The 19,206-nt window shown below is 49.9% G+C and overlaps 1 protein-coding gene across 1 annotated transcript in view; it reads right to left on the reverse strand.

The window, feature by feature from the left end:
- TCFL5 (transcription factor like 5) overlaps positions 1-14,803 on the reverse strand; it is a 24,200-nt gene extending 9,397 nt beyond the window's left edge. Inside the window, 8 exon segments of the mRNA XM_017881212.1 lie at positions 7,692-7,833; positions 10,275-10,518; positions 12,675-12,837; positions 13,418-13,604; positions 14,290-14,341; positions 14,344-14,484; positions 14,487-14,653; positions 14,655-14,803. Of these exon segments, the coding sequence (XP_017736701.1) occupies positions 7,692-7,833; positions 10,275-10,518; positions 12,675-12,837; positions 13,418-13,604; positions 14,290-14,341; positions 14,344-14,484; positions 14,487-14,653; positions 14,655-14,767 (1,209 nt within the window). The 5' untranslated portion in view covers positions 14,768-14,803.
- Between the last annotated feature and the right edge of the window lie 4,403 nt (positions 14,804-19,206).

Consider the following 19,206-nt stretch of genomic DNA (forward strand, 5'->3'; position numbering starts at 1 on the left):
AAAAAAAAAAAAAAAGAAAAAGAAAAAGAATAATACCAACAATAAAAAAAATTTCTTGGTAGGAAAAAAAGAAATAGTTCTAACTATATGTCAGGAAAATATACCAGGAAGTTATTAACAGGAAGAAAGTGGCCGGGCCTTTGGGAGGCCGAGGCGGGCGGATCACCTGAGGTCAGGAGTTTGAGAATAGCCTCACCAACATGGAGAAACCCCGTCTCTAATAAAAATACAAAATTAGCTGGGTGTGGTGGCACATGCCCATAACCCCAGCTACTCGGGAGGCTGAAGCAGGAGAATTGCTTGAACCCGGGAGGCAGAGGCTGCAGTGAGCCAAGATCGCGCCATTGCACGGCAGCCTGGGCAACAAGAGCGAAACTCCATCTCAAAAAAAAAAAAAGAAAAGAAAAAGAGAAATTGCAAGCTACTTAGAGAAACAATGAAAGCATTGCGTCCTAACCTGTGAAATGTTTCAAAAACACACCAGGACAAATTGACTATAATGCATTGATTAGAAAACAAGATAGATGAAATAAACTTTCAACCCAAGATGCCAGAATAAAATTAAAGAAGGAAATAGAAGAAATAAGGTTTTTGGATAATAAAGATAAAAGCAAAATAGGACGGAGAAAGCACTACCACTGACCCCACGTGAAAAACCGCAAAAGTGAATGACTGAGCCCCAGAAAGACTCCAGCACAGCCCAGGCCAGAGGGGTAAAGCGGACCAAGGAGCTCAGGTGGCCAGAGCTAAGGAGACATAAACTCATGAGGTCCAAGAGAATGGCTTTTCTTTTTCAAGATGCTTTATTTTTAAAACAGGTCACAACACAGCGTTCGGCTCATTCTGCCACGAACAAGTGACAAAGGCTTGCTCTGCAGCCGAGAGGCCCTCCAGTGGCGTGTTCAAAAACAGAATGAAAATCTGAATGTAGGCCGGGCGTGGTGGCTCACGCTGGTAATCCCAGCACTGTGGGAGGCCAAGGCGGGTGGATCACCTGAGGTCAGGAGTTCCAGACCAGCCTGGCCAATATGGCAAAACCCTGTCTATACTAAGAATACAAAAATTAGCTGGGCATGGTAGCGTGACTAAACAGCATGGGAGGCCACGGTCACAGGCTGCTGGGAATGGATCCAAGAGAGGATGCAGTGGCTTAAGAGGTACAGACAAGCGCCGGGCAGCCAAGGAGAGCAGGGAAATGGGCGGTTGCCAGTATAGGACACGAGGTCCAGGGAGTTCTCACAGGAGGATCATGAGAGAAGTCACAGTGTGTCCACAGGAAAGGAGGACAGAAGGGACAGGCCAGTCCGAGTCTGCAGCAGGGCCTGACGCCAGACAGGATGTGAGGGACAGCGACACCAGGGCCTGATGCAGACGGCAGGGAGACACGAAGTGGGATTCAGCCACCTGCTGGTGTGAAGAAGGGAGGGACAGACACCACAAGGGAGGCCCCAGGTGTGGCCGGCGCCTTCAGGGCCCCCAGTGTGCAGAGGCATCTCACAACTACACACAACCAGCGTCCCAGATGCCATCCCAACTGGGGAAAAAGTTGTAGTGGGCACTATCGCAACAGCAGGCAAAATGTGAGTAACAGTCTTGCACCAATGTTAAATGTCCTCATTTTCATCGTTATGGATATTAAAAAGTAAACACGGGCCGGGCGCGGTGGCTCAAGCCTGTAATCCCAGCACTTTGGGAGGCCCAGACGGGCAGATCACGAGGTCAGGAGATCGAGACCATCCTGGCTAACACGGTGAAACCCCATCTCTACTAAAAAAATACAAAAAACTAGCCAGGCAAGGTGGTGGGCGCCTGTAGTCCCAGGTACTCAGGAGGCTGAGGCAGGAGAATGGCGTGAACCCGGGAGGCGGAGCTTGCAGTGCGCTGAGATCCGGCCACTGCACTCCAGCCTGGGTGACAGAGCGAGACTCCGTCTCAAAAAAAAAAAAAAAGAAAACACGGGGGCCAGGCCTGGGCGCGGTGGCTCAAGCCTGTAATCCCAGCACTTTGGGAGGCCGAGGCAGGCGGATCACCTGAAGTCAGGAGTTCGAGACCAGCCTGGTCAACATGGGGAAACCCTGTCTCTAATAAAAATACAAAAATTAGCAGGGCATGGTGGCATGCATTTGTAATCCCAGTTACTCGGGAGGCTGAGGCAGGAGAATCACTTGAACCCAAGAAGCAGAGGTTCCAGTGAGCCAGGATCACACCATTGCACTCCAGACTGGGTGGCAAGAGCGAGACTCCATCTCAAACAAAAAAAATTAAAAACTAGGCCAGGTGTGGTGGCTCACGCCTGTAATCCCAGCACTTTGGGAGGCTGAGATAGGTGGATCACCCGAGGTCAGGAGTTTGAGACCAGCCTGCCAACATGGCGAAACCCTGTCTCTACTAAAAATACAAAAATTAACTGGGCGTGGTAGCGCGTGTTTGTAATCCCAGCTACTCGGGAGGCTGAGGCAGGAGAATCACTTTAACCTAGGAGGCGGAGGTTGCAGTGAGCCGATATCACGCCATTGCACTCCAAAGTGGGTGACAAGAGCGAGACTCCATCTCAAACAAACAAAAAAAGTAAACCGAGTGTGGTGGTTCATGCCTGTAATCCCAGCACTTTGGGAGGCTGAGACAGGCAGATCACCTGAGGTCAGGAGTTCCAAACCAGCCTGGTCAACATGGTGAAACCCCGTCTCCACTAAATACAAAAATTAGCTGGGCGTGGTGGCTCAACTGCAATCCCAGCACTTTGGGAGGCTAAGGTGGGTGGATCACTTGAGGTCAGCAGTTTGAGACCAGCCTGGCCAACATGGTGAAACCCCATCTCTACTAAAAATACAAAATTAGCCGGGGGTGGTGGCGCACGCCTATAGTACTAGCTACTCGAGAGGCTGAGGCAGAATTGCTTGAACCCGGGAGGCAGAGGTTGCAGTGAGCTGAGATCGCACCACTGCACTCCAGCCTGGGCAACAGAGCAAGACTCCGTCTCAAAAAAACAAAACAAAACAAAACACACGGGTGTACTTAGGTATAAAGAAGCATGGTGTCTGCAACTTACTATCAAACGGATCCCAAAGATATTGGCGGGAAACTGGGACTGGCAGGGAGAATGGAGCAAACCTGGACAGGCCTACAAAGAGCTCTTTGTACTGTTCTTGCAATTTTTCTGTAAGTTTGAAATTACACCAAAATTTAAAACTACCAAAAGTAAATAGAGCCATCTAAACCCAGAATGTGGGGCACTCTCTAGATAACTGAACTGATCTCTTCAAAACCTCAATGCCATAGTTAATAACTGTGGGTGGGATTCTTGCAGCTCAAAGAGCTTGAAAACCGTCATCAAATGCAGTGTATAATCCATGGCTGGGTGCTGGACTGTGGGAAAAAAACAGCTATGAAAGTCATTTTTAGAATATTTTGGCTGGGTGTGGTGGCTCATGCCTATAATCCCAGCACTTTGGGAGGCCAGCCTGGGCAACATAGCAAGACCCTATTGCTACAAAAACTTAAAACATTGGTCAGGCATGGTAGCTCATGCTTGTAATCCCAGCACTTTGGGAGGCGGAGGCAGGAGGATCACTTGGGCCCAGAAGTATGAGACCAGCCTGTGAAACATGTCAAAACCCCATCCCTACAAAAATAAAATTAGCTGGGCATGATGGCACACACCTGTAGTCTAGCTACTTAGGAGGCTGAGGCAGGAGGACTGCTTGAATCTAGGAGGCAGAGGCTGCAGTGAGCCATAATCATGCTACTGAACTCCAGTCTGGGAGACAGCGAGACCCTGTCTCAAAAAAATAAACATTAAAATGAAAAAAATTGGGCACATATGGTGGCAATAAAAGAACATTTTGGACAGATCTGAACACAGTCTGTGCATGGGAGGATATGAAAGCGACCTGCTATCATCTTGGTGAGGCATGATAGTGGTGTTGGGGTTCCGTGGAAGGCCTGTCTTTCAAAGATTTATGTAGAAATATTGAGAGATGAAGGTTCGTGTCTATAATTGTCTTTGAAATTGTGCGTGTGTACAAAGTAAATACAGTACATGTTCACTGCAGAGATTGAAGGATAGGCGTACAGATGATCACTGCACTTCCTATGTTCACTAGAAAACTAACAGGAAGTGAATCACTGATGGCTGACGCCGCCCTGCCCTCACCCCTACTTGTCTATCCCCTGCCTCCCGATGTCCCCACCTGATGCCTCCAGAATGCCGAGATCCTGCTTCTCCGAGTCTTCCCTCCCAGTAAACAGCCCCATCCACCCAGTCACTGAAGCCAAATCCTGACGCCTTTTTCCCATCACACCTCCCAACTGGTACCGCCACAAACACAAGAAGCCTCGTGCCTTTCCTCCTCCCCAGCGCCGCCCCCTGGCAGCCACTGCCCGGCCACCCACATCTCCCGGCTGCTGCAGACTCCTGGTTTCCACTCTTACCCCAGTCCAACACCTACTTCCCAGCATCCGGTGCCCCCAGCAGTGGGGTGACGTGGGTCAGGTCATGTCACTTGCTGCCAGAAGACTGCCAAGGCCCCCAGCCCTCAGGACTTGCGGTCCCCCAGATCCCAGCCTGCCCCAGGGCCCTGCCCAGCAACGCTGGCTGGCAGACAGGCACTCCTCAGACCCTGCTGCTCCCAGGTCCCGGCTGCCAGCTCCGTGTCATCATTGGGCCTTGGTTGGGAGCCTCCCTCAACCACCCAATCCAAAGCAGCGCCCCAGTCAGGCTGGCTCAGAGCAGCATCCTCCATCCGCAAGGCCCTGCTCCCACTGTCTTCACGTTTACTCATCCCCCACCTCCCTCCATGCCAGACATGCCTCTGTCTTGCCCAGGGTACCCCAGCATCGTCAGCAGTGCCTGGTCACACTGGAAAAGACTTGCTGAGTGAAATGTATACCAAATAATATACAGAAATCACTTAAAACTCTCATGTATGATGTCTTTAAGGACAAAAATACGCACGCAAGTAAAAGGGGGAAGCCACTAAGGAAATAATTAAGAACCCATGTGTTTTGGCTTTTTAGGTTCTAATTCTCCGAAAAAATTGTGAATTGACTTGACCTCAGCCTATTTCTTGGTGGGTCTAATAATGTGACCCAGAAATAATCAGGTTCAATGTAATTACATTTCAGAAATATTCAGCAAACAGAATGTATATAAAATATCATATCCATAAACATCTGGTCTACTTAATCTTTGACTGTACATACAATTAACATTTTTTAATTTCAAAAATTATAAATGTCTTTGTCTTACTTGAGTAAATTAGATCAATAATGATTTGCTAATAGATACACAAAACCAAAACATTAAAGCATTTTTAAAACACAAAAGCTTTATTTTATCAAAACAAATCAACAGTCTTCCTCTAACAACAATTTTCAAGAGTAACTGCATTGTAAGTAACCATAAATGATCCAATTAGAATACATTTAACATAGTATCGCTATAGAACGCAATTAAATGCATAATGAAAACAAAGAACCTAAATTATACAACTCACAAGATGTAAATGTCATGTGGACATAAAAAAGGGACAGAGACAAGACAAACTATTGCCTGGCGCTGAAGAGAAGAGCCCTCACTCAACATAGCCCAGCTAGCTGCGGGGGACCTCTCTCCAGCCCCACCACAACACAGACACAGACAGAGCCTTCTTTTTTTTTTTTCTTTGAGATGGAGTCTCGCTCTATCGCCCAGGCTGGAGTGCAGTGGCCCGGATCTCAGCTCACTGCAAGCTCTGCCTCCCCAGGTTTAACGCCATCTCGCTGCCAGCTCCGGAGTAGCTGGGACTACAGGGCCCCGCCACTCGCCCGGCTCGTTTTTTGTATTTTTTTAGTAATGACGGGGCTTCACGGTGTTAGCCAGGATGGTCTGATCCTGCCTGACCGCTCGATGATCACCCGTCTCGGCCTCGCCAAAGCTGCTGGGATTACAGGCTTGAGCCACCGCGCCCGGCCAGAAGCCCTTCTTTTGAGATGGAGCCTCGCTCTGTCACCCAGGCTGGAGTGCAGTGGCGCTATTTTGGCTCACTGCAACCTCCACCTCCCCGGTTCAATTCTCCTGCCTCAGCCTCCTGAGTAGCTAGGACTACAGGCACATGCCACCACGCGCAGCTAATTTTGTATTTTAGTAAAGACGGGGGTCTCATCACGTTGGCCAAGCCGGTCTCCAACTCCTGGCCTCAAATAATCCACCCGCCTCAGCCTCCCAGAGTGCTGGGATCACAGCATGAGTCACTGCGCCAGGCCTGGGAGCCCTTCTTGAAAGGGGTCCTTGTTTGTTGCAGCAACCTTAGCTCGTTCTCTAGTCAATTCCTGCCTGGGTCAACAGCAGCAATTCCCCCACAGCTTGGACCAGGTACAAAGTCAGGGCCCTGTGGATCTATCTCACTAAGGTCTGCTCACTCCTGGAGGGCCAAAGAGCCACTCACCCTGGCCACTGCAACGCTGAGGCCGGGACCTGGAACTCGGGTCCCCCCAAGGCAGGGCCCAGAACCAGCCCTGTGACTGACACCGTCTTCCTTTTGGGCCACTGAGGGGCTGACTGAACTCCCACATTCAAACCACACGTCCAGTTCCAGCCAACCATGGTGGCTTGCTGCAGGCCACTGCCATGACCACACAGACAGGATCATGGCAAGGTGGCTGTCCTGAGAGACTGGATATGCTGGCGCTAACACGCTGGTTCCTCCCTAGTCACCCAGTCCACAGAAATATAGTCACCCTGTCCACAGAAGCACAGTCACCCTGTCCACAGAAGCACAGTCACCCAGTCCACAGAAGTACAATCACCCTGTCCACAGAAGTATAGTCACCCTGTCCACAGAAGTATAGTCACCCTGTCCACAGAAGTATAGTCACCCAGTCCACAGAAGTATAGTCACCCTGTCCACAGAAGTATAGTCACCCAGTCCACAGAGGTATAGTCACCCGGTCCGGAGAAGTATATTTCTTACTAACCTGCTGGGCATATTTGAAGTCCGTATCAGACTGTTTGTCACTTACCTGCATTTTGTTTCTCTTTCTTTTTTAGGGTGGGTGGGGGTGGGGCAGGGTCTTGCCCTGTTGCCCAGGCTGGAGTGCAGTGGTATGATCTCAGCTCACTGCAGCCTCCACCTCCCTGGCTCAATCGATCCTCCCTCCTCAGCCCCCCACCGAGTAGCAGGGACTACAGGCGTATGCCACCACACCAGCCTAATTGTTGTATTTTTAGTAGAGCTGGGGTCTTGCCATGTTGCCCAGGCTGGTCTCAAACTCCTGGGTTCAAGAGATCCTCCCACTTCGGCCTCCCAAAGTGCTGGGATTACAGACGTGAACCACTGTGCCTGGCTGGTTTTTCTTTTTCTATTCTTGCTTTTATCCCTTTCACAAGTTTTTCTGAGGGCAAAAATCATGTCCTACACACCCATCAGCCCCAGTACAATATACCGTACAGAGCAGGGGCCCAATCTGCTATCTGACAATTGACTCTTCACAGTCATTTATACACTGCAGTGTAACACATGTAGGCTGTGACTAACACTTCAGTAAATGACAAGTTATATCATTAATGAGCAGAGCTTTGTTCATACTGGACTTAGTATTTGACATTAAATTCCAGGAAGCAAAGGATAGTCTGAGTTATCCTTAGGAAAAAAGAGGGACACTGATAAGTAAAATTTGTAAAATTCTGGAAATCTACCTGGCCTACCACTAACCTTTTTAAGAGAATCTCCGTGTCTTTCCTGGATATATTTCAGGAATGCTGTGGTCCACTGCAGAGTTGTGGCCTTGTCAGTCTCGGCATTGCAGAACGGTACTAAGAGATTCAACTCATCACAGCAAATGCGGATTCTGCGCCTACAGTCAAAACCCAAAGTCATCACCAAGAGAGGCTGGAGCAAAACAAACATGTAAAAGGAAGCATCTCGCTGTAGTACTTGAGGGAATCAGAGCCCGTGAAGCCTGGCCACTGAGTGCCACGGAAATGCCCATCACCACAGGGAGTCCCACAGCTTTGCCACGGCCTCGTCTACAGAGGGAGCTACTGCCTTCGGGAGGCCAGAGCATCCTTGGGTGCCCTCGGCAGCCCCATGACCCACACACTCCCTGGAGCTTTCCTTATTTACTTCTCACGGGCCAGGTTCAAGTCTCTGGATTAGGGATGGTTCCAAAGCCCCTGAAACTGGAAGCAACATTTTTTGTCTGACACCTTCTTCCGTCTGGACCACTGAGGGGTCCAAATTGGGCAGATTACTCTTTCATTCAAGACTGATATTACTTGCCCTTTACGGGCTAAAAGCCCTACCAGGAGCTCATGCACAGCTTTCAGATTCTCCAAGGGGCCCCGATTCTGAAAGGATCGCGGCCCAACACTCTGGTAATATTCTGAAACTCGGTTTTCGTAGAGAAAAACAATTGGAGTCTTATTAGACTATTTTTTAAACTTTTACATATTACATTCAGTACCATGCAAAGTCCTAAACAAGCAGACACTGAGCAACTTATTCAATATGGCCCTTGCTACTCGTCTTCACACCGTGTACTTAGAGTTTCAATTAGAGACTCTGCTGGTAAAACAGCAGCTGGCATGTACTAGGTGCTTCTGGACTTCTAGGCATCGAGCCGAACACTCTTTACGCATCAGCTCATTCAACTCTAACCACAAGTCTATGCAGTAGAGCTAGAAGTCAAACTTTCAAACTGTCAACTATGGTGTAAGGCTTTCTACACAGCAGGTACTCAATGAATGTCTATTAAATAAATGTCAGAGCAAGCAAAATGCCCTTCATAATTCACAGTAGGCTGAGGAAAGCCCTCAGTTAGTCTATGTGTATGTAAGTATCATAAAAAGATATATAGCTAGCTTTTTTATTTTCTTTCTTTGGAAGATGGGTCTCACTTTGTGGCCCAGGCTGGAGTGCAGTGGCGGGATCACAGCTGACTACAGCGTTGACCTCCTGGGCTCAAGCGATCCTCCCACACCTCAGCCTCCCAAGTAGCTGGGACGACAGGTGTGCACCACCACTAGTATTGCTGGTTTTTCTTTAGAGACAGGGACTTGCTATGTTGCCCAGGCTGGTTTCAAACCCTGGGCTCAAGCAATCCTCCCACCGCGGCCTCCCAACGTACTGAGATTACAGCCATAAGCCACTGCACCCTGCCCTAGGTAGTTTGAATAGATCCCTTTAAAAGAAATTGCCATGCCGGGCGCGGTGGCTCACGCCTGTAATCCCAGCACTTTGGAAGGCCGAGGCGGGCAGACCATCTGAGGTCAGGAGTTCGAGACCAACCTGACCAACATGGAGAAACCCCGTCTCTACTAAAAATACAAAATTAGCCGGGCGTGGTGACGCATGCCTGTAATCCCAGCTACTAGGGAAGCTGAGGCAGGAGAATCGCTTGAACCTGGGAGGTGGAGGCTGCAGTGAGCCGAGATCGTGCCACTGCACTTCAGCCTGGGCAACAAGAGTACATCTCCATCTCACAAAAAAAAAAAAAGAAAAAAGAAAAGAAAACCCAATTATAAAAAAAAAATTAACCACCTCTTAATTCTACAAAGGAGGATACCACAAATAAAATCTATAGACAAAACCACTTAAATAACAATTTTAACCTCCTTCTTCCCAGTAATCTTAAAAGAACCAGGCAAAACTTGCAGAATTCAGTTGGCTGGTTAAGCAGCAGTTACCATAACAGCCTGATCACCCTCCTCAGAAAGGCCTGCAGTCAGCGCTGGCCCTTAGTGGAGTCTGCGATTTGTAGAGTTAAGAGTGGCTCCCAGGACCTACACTGTGCAAACAATACGGTTGACACTGATCACCTGTTTTCCTTCTGGGAGACTGGACTGTGGCTGCATGCAGGGAGGGCGTGCCTACGTGACACGCCCCTGGTCTCTAGCAAGCTTTCCCGGTTGGCAACACCTCACCCATGTTTTCAGACCACATGACTGGGGGCATGAGGGGCATCCTGCCGGACTCCACAGGGCACACTCTTAGAAGCTTGCACCTCATCTCCTGCCTTCTTCCCATGTGCCTTTGCTGATCTCACCTGGCATCCTTTTTCCATAGTAAGTCACAGCCTGAGAGTGACTGCATGCTGAGTCCCGGGAGTCCTCCTAATAAGCCAGCGAGCCCGGGCACGGTCTGGGGGATCCCTGATCCATCTGGGAAAGTTAACGACGCTCCTACCTCTTTCTACCCTCTGAACGAAGAAAGGGCTAAGGGTCATTTTCTGTGATAACCATGTATGACTAAGGTAATCATTTATGAGTCAGCCTGACAAGCAGTCGCAGGTATTACCTTCTGTCTCTTTCCATTCGGTTATGCCTCTCCCTACGCTGAGACCTTCCTCCCTGGGGCCCACTCTGGGCCTGCTCCCCCAGGTTTGACTGTGAGGACTCCGAGGACTGCCAAGCGCCCTGTGTGGCAGTGGCACCTTCGCCCACATTCTGAATCTCTCCAAGGGCTCTTCGCTCTACATTTGTGTCCAACTGACGCATTCTACTCCGATTCCTCTTCAGTGCTTGTTTGCATAGCGCTTCTTCTTTGCAAAAGAAGAAAAAAAGTGGTTTTTAATTTTATATTCTTATCTCAATTAATGCTGAACACAGTTTTGGCCTTTTCAATCTAAGATATAAACATTATTGGGTAAGCAGCACAGAGAACCGAACCACAAAGAGATGTACTAATGTAGTTACTCAGTGTCAGCAGGGAACGGGAACTCCAAGCCTACTTTATACAATGAAACTGAACGGCCAGGGCGGTGGCTCAAGCCTGTAATCCCAGCACTTTGGGAGGCCGAGACGGGCGGATCACAAGGTCAGGAGATCGAGACCATCCTGGCTAACACGGTGAAACCCCATCTCTACCAAAATACAAAAAAAAAAAAAAAAAATTAGCCAGGCATGGTGGCGGGCACCTGTAGTCCCAGCTACTCGGGAGGCTGAGGCAGGAGAAAGGTGTGAACCCGGGAGGTGGAGCTTGCAGTGAGCCGAGATCGCGCCACTGCACTCCAGCCTGGGCGACAGAGCGAGACTCCTCCTCAAAAAAAAAACAAAACAAAAACAATGAAACTGAACAAGAATCAATTGTCAAATTAAACACGTCTTCCAAGTGCTATGCAACCAATATGACCTCATCCAAAGTCCCTTTTTTATTTTGAGATGGAGTCTCGCTCTGTTGCCCAGGCTGGAGTGTAGTGGCATGGTCTCCACTTACTGCAAGCTCCGCCTTCCGGGTTCACACCATTCTCCTGCCTCAGCCTCCCGAGTAACTGGGACTATAGGCATGCACCACCACACCCGGCTAATTTTTTTGTATTTTTAGCAGGGACAGGGTTTCACCGTGTTAGCCAGGATGGTCTCGAGCTCCTGACCTCGTAATCCACCCGCCTCAGCCTCCCAAAGTACTGGGATTACAGCTTGAGCCACCATGCCCGGCCCAAAGTCCCTCTTTTTAATCAACAAGTGTTATCTATGAATACAGAAAACAAGAAGTTGTTTACTTTTTCTCAGGTCAGAATGGAAAAAAAAAACCACTTGGACATATTTCCTCCCAAAAATGTTTTCTTTATATACAATTATTCTAAGAACAAGAAAAAAATCCAATTATTCTAATATGACAGTATTTTACTGCAATGCTCAGAACAAAACTGAAGCAGCGTTAAGTGTATGCCCTCGCCTCAGAAGTGGCTCTCCTCCCCAAAGCAGTACGTAAGTAGCGTCCGAGCTCTTCTGCTGCATAACAGGCTGTGCCACGTGTGCATATGTGGAACTGTATCCATCAAAGAACCGCAGGCACGTGACTGGCAGACGTGCTCATGTGCACGTGTATGCCACACAGAGCACATATTCCAGAAGGATGATGAAGCTTTCAGCAGGAGAGAGGAATTCAGTTGTTTTGGTGACATTTTATTCCTTAACCTGAGTAGTCAGCACAGAGGCTACCTTAATACTCATCTTTGTATCTTACAAATGTGAACATACACTTTGGCATAAAATTTTGTATGGAGGAAAAGGAGTGACTGACACAGGAGAAGGCAGTAGCACTCATCCCCGTCCTGTCTTCACCAACTCTTGGAAAGCTGAGTGTAAGGAGTGTTCTTTTCATCGGGTCACTTGACAAACCAGTTTCCCAGGGAGGAAAGGGCTAGGCAGGTGTTTCCCAGGGAGGAAGGGGCTAGGCAGGTGTTTCCCAGGGAGGAAGGGGCTAGGCAGGTGAGCACAGCAGTGCCTTCAGCAGTGACTTTATTTCCAAACTTTCTGAATCACCTTACAGCCTCTCACTGGCAGCCCAGGGTCCTCCTATTAGCATCCACCTATCCAAAGGCTTTCAGCAGATGTGAGATGCCTGCCTCACTCATGGAGTACAAAATAAAGAAAATAAAAAACTATAAAGTACTTTCAGTAACTTGAAGATAACTGAAAATTCATGTAAGTCTGTCACTTTAATGTTATGAAAAAGCCCTCAAACTCAATGTTCCCACATCAAGGTTAATTATATTTGAGAATCAGCATAATGTTTAAAGTGAGAAGATGGGGAAGCGGGTGGACGGATCCCTGAGATACACAGACACCTCCAAGACTGTTTCTCATGTGTACAAACCATCTGTCTCCCCTACCCCCCCCCAAGGCCAAAATACCATCAGCCACACGGCTCGGTCACAAGAAAGCTCCCACTACCTGCTGTTTCATCGCTTACCTCCCACTTTAATCCACACTTGCTCAGGCAAAGCTTTGTTTCTACTACCTAATGTCTGTTTAGTGGATTCAATTTCTTGCTGATAACAGAAAGAAAATGCTCTAGGCAATCCAATATCCTGGTGCTTGGCAGCTTCAAGTACAGAACATGAGTTACTAGAACTCTGGAAAAAAATGAAGCAACAGGAATTTTATCAATATGTGGCTTAATGTCCTCTTTACTGCACAAATAAAATGCACTTAACAAACATCAAAGCTAGTAATACATAATTTGGAGAACTTTAGTTGCACTGAAGATTTTAAAACATTCCCATGCCACATACTCAACTTGCACTGGTGTGTTTTTTTTTTTTTTTTTGAGACAAGGTCTCACTCTGTCGCCCAGACTGGAGTGCAGCGTCGGGATGTCAGCTCACCACAACCTCCACCTCCCAGGCTCAAGCGACTCTCCTGCCTCAGCCTCCTGAGTAGCTGGGATTACAGGTGTCCACCACTACCCCCCAGTTAATTTTCGTACGGGGTTTCACCATGCTGGCCAGACTGCTCTTGAACTCCTGACCTCAAATGACCCACTCACCTCGGCCTCCCACAGTGCTGGGATTACAGGCGTGAGCCTCGGCGCCCGGCTTAAAAGGTTATTAAGCTCACTGAAGGGAAAAAAAAGTAATTGGGACCTAACCAAAATAAGTTAAAATTTACCCATTTAATACAAAAGAGCAAAGCTTCACAAATCACGTTCCCTACCTGTGTCTGTGAAAGATTAGAATCTCCACTAGTAGAGCAAGCATTTGTAGTAAACAGTGGGTATGTAAACTGCAAAGCAGTAGTTGTAGCAGCAGTTTTATTTTTCACTAATGTTGTACATTTGTTTTGTTGTTGATGAAGAGGAACATTCATTAATTCAGATGGATGTCGAATGAGAGTTACCAAACTGCCAAGACAAAAGAAAGCCCAGAAGTGTCAGGAATACGTGGCAGACAAGAATCCACCATCCCACTCTCACGGCTCTGGCCACTTCTTCCAGACAGCAACTCAACTCTCATCCTGGAAATCTCTACACAACAGTTATCAACTAGTGCTGCTGTGGACGTCCCAAATCTGTGCCACCTCCCTGCTCTCGTCACATCCTGACACCAATCTTTCTTCTGCCATCCTCCAGTCTGACCACGACGGGCAACTACAGGTTGGGATGAGCAAAAAACTGCGGACTCAGCCCCTTCCACAGCCATTCCTGAGGGTCACCAAGGGGGCGGCTGCAGGCTGGAGCCTCATTCTAGAGTTCAAAGCCTGCAAACCCGCGTCGGGCCTTCCCAGGCTTCCCTGACATCTAAGAGTGCCACCCGGAGCACATGGTTCCCAGGAATTCTGCGCGCTCGGCCCCACTCTCCAGGCGGGGCCCCTGCGGGGGGTGTTTAGTTCCAGGAAGTACCTGCTCCCCGGGGCCCGCACAGCGCACACAGCCTTTCGGGGAGGCCCCACACCCGGTGGGGTCCGCGACCTGTGCTGCCGGGAGGGCAGGCTGGGGGTGTGCACAGCGAGGGCCCCCTTTGCCTCCGCCCCGGCCCCGGCCTCGGCCTCCACCCGGGCCCTGCCAGCCCCGGCCGCCGGGCACGCACTTGTTGAGCGCCACGCCCGGCTCGGGGTCTCGCGGGCCGCGCGGCGCGGGCGCGGCTCGGCGGGGATGCTGTTGAAGCGGTCCTCCAGGCGGACGCGCACGCCGGCTTGGCCGGGACTCGGGCGCGCCTCGGGTCCAGCCGCGCCGCGCCTCCTTGGCGGCGCCGTCAGCCGGGCCCTCGCTGCATCCCCCGCCTGGCGTCTTTCTCCGCCGCGCCCTCGCTCAGCAGCATCATGCGCAGCTCCTGGAAGTCATGTGGCCCAGGTCAGTGCGCGTCGGCCGCCAGCGCGGACGGGCACAGCACGGGTACACGGGCGCCGCGCCCCAAGACCGCCGTCGCGAAGCCGCCCGCGCCCGGCCCGGGCCGCCGCCCCAGGCACGCCCGAGTTGAGGCGCGTCTCGAGCTCGCGCGTCAGCCGCCGCCTCCATGTGCTGAGTAGAGGATGTGCTGCAGCCTGCGTGTACTCCACCTCCGTCATCTCCACCAGGCTGCAGGTCGGGTGGTCGTGAAGCTCAGTCCCCTCTCGCCCCAGCGCCCGCGGTCCCCGCCGCCCGCGCCCTCGGCCGCCGCGCCCTCGACAGCCCGCCTCGCCGCCTGCCCGGACTGCCTCCGGCGCGGCTCCCGCGGCCCGGGCCCGACATGGCGCGCGGCGCGGCGCGGCCCAACGCGCGAGGGCGACGCGGGCGCGGGAGGCGGAGGGCGACCCCCGACCGAGCACTACGCTGCGCCGGCCCACACCTGCGCGCCGTTGGGGGAAGGAAACCGCTGAGTGCCTCGCACTGCGCGCTGCGCCGCCCACCGCAACGGCAACCCCACCGCGCTAGCCCCGCCCCCTCCGTTACCCGCCGCCGCCGGCCCCGCCCTCGCCCAACCGCCCGCACGCCCGGCCCCGCCTCACGTCGGCGGCCGCTTTCTCCCCACGGCCCAGCCACGCCCCCAGTTCCCAGCCACGCCCCTCCTGCCCGGCCACGCCCCGCTGAGGCCCTGCGAGGGCAGCTGCGCTGGAGTCAGCTTGGTACCTACACGGTGACACCCTGGGGAGAAGCCACATCTGTGTGTGCGCGTGCGCCCCATTACAGCCGCAGGGATGAAGACGTTGTCAAAACAGCTACTTGGACCCACAGTGCCCAAGCCATCCGCTTTATCCGCGTAAAATGCGCAGCGCGTGGCCGGGCACGGTGGCTCATACCTGTAATCCCAGTACTTTGGGAGGCCGAGGCGGGTGGATCAGGAGGTCAGGAGATCGAGACCAGCCTGGCCAACATGGTGAAACCCTGTCTCTACTAAAAATACAAAAATAAGCTGGGCATCGTGGTGTGCGCCTGTAATCCCAGCTACTCAGGAGGCTGAGGCAGCAGAATCACTTGAACCCAGGAGGCGGAGGTTGCAGTGACTCGAGATCGTGCCACTGCACTCGAGCCTGGGCGACAGAGCAAGACTCCATCTCAAAAAAAAAAAAAAAAAAATGCACAGCGCGACGGTAGTGGTGCATTCCCAGCGCTGGGCTGGCCTCCACTGCCCCTGTCACCACGGGTCCCCTACAGCAGTCAGCACACTGCCCCTCCCCCACCTGCAGCCACTAATCTCCTTCCTGAGTCCAGGAGTTTGCCTAGGCTGGGCCTTCCCTGTTAATGGAACCATGCAATATGTGGTCTTTAAGAGATTTATTTTTGCAATCTTGAAATAATTCCTGTACTTAACCTCTCACCCACATTCCCATCTCACACAGTAGTTAGTTGTCTGTTCTCTATCTAGACATTAGGACACTTAAAGGCCTGTGACTTGCACATCGTCTTCTAAGCCAGGTCTTAATCTTTCGCTCATTTCATCACAGTTTAGACACAGGCCAATATATTACAATGATTCAGCAATGGGCTATGAAAGTTCAACCATGCAAAGCTAAACTCACACACGTATACATGAAAATAATATATCAGTTTTGGGCAAAACATCAGGTTTCAGAAAACAATACCAAGGAGGAAAGCATGGACTTAAAACTCTCAGGGACATGGCAACAGAAGTCATCTAAAGTAAAACAGAGAGAGAAGGCTAAGTGAGCAGAGCATCAGTGAGCTGTGGGGCCGTTTCAAGCAGTGTGATTTGAAGCCCCCTGGGGGTGGAAGGATGTGGAGAAAGACATTTTAAGAAGTAATGATTGCCAGGTGAGGTGGCTCACGCCTGTAATCCCAGCACTTTGGGAGGCCGAGGCAGGCAGATCCCTTGAGGTCAGGAGTTCGAGATCAGTTTGGCCAATATGGTGAAACCCCATCTCTACTAAAAATATAAAAAATTAGCCGGTTGTGGTGGCATGTGCCTGTAATCCCAGCTACTCAGGAGGCTGAGGCAGAAGAATTGCTGGAACCCGGGAGGTGGAGGTTTCAGTGAGTAGAGATTGCACCACTGCACTCCAGCCTAGCAGACAGAGCAAGACTCTGTCTCAAAAAACAAAAACAAAACAACAAAAAGAGTAATGATTGAAAAGTTTTTTGAAACTACAAACCTACAGACCCAAGAAGTTTAACGTATCTCGAACACAAGAAACACGAAGAACTACACAGAGACGGAAAGCAAATTGCTTTATTTATTTATTTATTTATTTATTTATTTATTTTTTGAGATGGAGTCTTGCTCTGTCTCCCAGGCTGGAGTGCAATGATATGATCTCAACTCAGCACAACCTCTGCCTCCTGGGTTCAAGTGATTCTCCTGCCTCAGCCTCCCGAGTAGCTGGGATTACAGGCATGTGCCACCATGCCTGGACAATTTTTTGTATTTTTAGTAGAGACGGGATTTTGCCATGTTGGTCAGACTGGTCTCGAACTCCTGACTTCAAGTGATCTGCCCACCTTGGTCTCCCAAATGCTGGGATTGCAGGCATAAACCACCGTGCATGGCCTCAAATTGCTTTAAATCAGTGAAAAACCTTAAAAGCTGCTACACACACACACACACACACACACAAAAGAGACATTGTGTACAGAGGAACAAAGATAAGAATGATTGCAGGCCAGGCGCAGTGACTCACGCCTGTAATCCCAGCACTTTGGGAGGCTGAGGCCAGCAGATCATGAGGTCAGGAGATGGAGACCATCCTGGCAAACATGGTGAAACCACGTCTCTACTAAAAATAAAAAAAAAAAAAATGAGCTGGGCGTGGTGGCACGTGCCTGTAATCACAGCTAACTCGGGAGGCTGAGGCACGAGAATTGCTTGAACCTGGGAGGTGGAGGTTGCCGTGAGCCAAGATCACGCCACTGCACTCCAGCCTTGCAACAGAGTGAGACTCCTAAAAAAAAAAAGAATGATTGCAGACAGTTTTTCAGGAATAATGCGAGTCCGAACACGGTGGAATCACAGCTTTGAAGTGCTGAGGGAAAGGGAAAGTTCACTGACGCTGTCAGGCATCTGTATCCACAAGCTGTGTGTCTGTGAATCCAACCAAGGGTCGAAATCCTCAGAACAGAAAATTCCTTCTGTACTGAAATGCGCAGACTGCTCCTCCCTGTCGTCGTTCCTTAAACAATATGGTATAACAAGTATTTATGTAGCATCTATGTTGCATTAGGTATTATAAGTAATCTCGGTATGTATATATTTTAGTAACAGGGTCTCACTCTGTCTCCCAGACTGGAGCGCAGTAGTGCAGTTACAGCTCACTGCAGCCTCGACCTCCTGAGCTCAACCGATCCTCCTGCATGACTCTCCCGAGTAGCTGGGAGCACAGGCACACACAACCATACCCTGCTAATTTTTATTTTATTTTATTTTTTGTAGACATGGGATCTTACTATGTTGCCCAGACTGGTCTTGAACTCCTGGCCTCAAGTGATCCTCCCACCTCAGCCTACCAAAATTACAGAGATTACAGGTGTGAGTCATCACGCTCGCCCCTACAGATGATTTAAAGTGTATGGAAGAATGTGCATAGGTTATATGGAAACATGATGACATTTTACATAAGGGGCTTGAACATTCATGGATTTTGGTATCCATGGGGGGTACTGGAACCCATCCCACAGGGCTACTGAGGGATAACTGTAGTTCTGTACCCAGCAAAGATATTTTTCAAAAACAAAGGCAAAATAAAGACTTTTTTGAACTTATAAAAGCTAAAATAATCCATCACTAGCAGACTTGCACTATAGGACATGTTCAGGAAGTCCTTCAGACAAAAGGAAGGTGAGACTGGATAGAAGTCACGGTCTCCACAGAAGAATGAAGAGACTGGACGAGTTAAAGCTATTTATTATGAGCCTTAGCACAACCACTGCAATACAACAACAAAGAGTGATGGCTAATAAGTCGATAAAGGAGAGAAAATGGAATCAGACTCTCAAAGGGGCAGAAAGTGAGATGCGATTGTGCCACTGCGCACCACCCTGAACGACAGAGACCTCACCTCTAAAGTAAATAAATAAATGATACAAAATTTTAAAATGCAAGAGGCAGGAAAAAGAAAAATAGAACAAAGAGCACATGGGACAAATAGAGAATAAATAGCAAGAGAGCAGATTTAAATCCAATTAAAAAATCACGTAAGATGTAAAAGGTTTAAACACATCAATGAGAAAGCAGAGACCAGAATGGATAAAAAGTCAGACCTTGGAGGCCGGGCGCGGTGGCTCACGCCTGTAATCCTAGCAGTCTGGGAGGCCGAGGCGGGCGGATCATGAGGTCAGGAGATCAAGACCATCCTGGTTAACATGATGAAACCCTATCTGTACTGAAAAATGTAAAAAATTAGCCAGACATGGTGGTGGGTGCCTGTAGTCCCAGCTACTTTAGAGACTGAGGCAGGAGAATGGTATGAACCCAGGAGGCAGAGCTTGCAGTGAGCGATCACACCACTGCACTCCAGCCTGGGTGACAGAGCAAGACTCCATCTCAAAAAAAAAAAAAAAAAAAAAAGCCAAACCC

This window comes from Rhinopithecus bieti, unplaced genomic scaffold (genome assembly GCF_001698545.2).
Source record: "Rhinopithecus bieti isolate Rb0 unplaced genomic scaffold, ASM169854v2 scaffold_12573, whole genome shotgun sequence".
Taxonomy (NCBI): domain Eukaryota; kingdom Metazoa; phylum Chordata; class Mammalia; order Primates; family Cercopithecidae; genus Rhinopithecus; species Rhinopithecus bieti.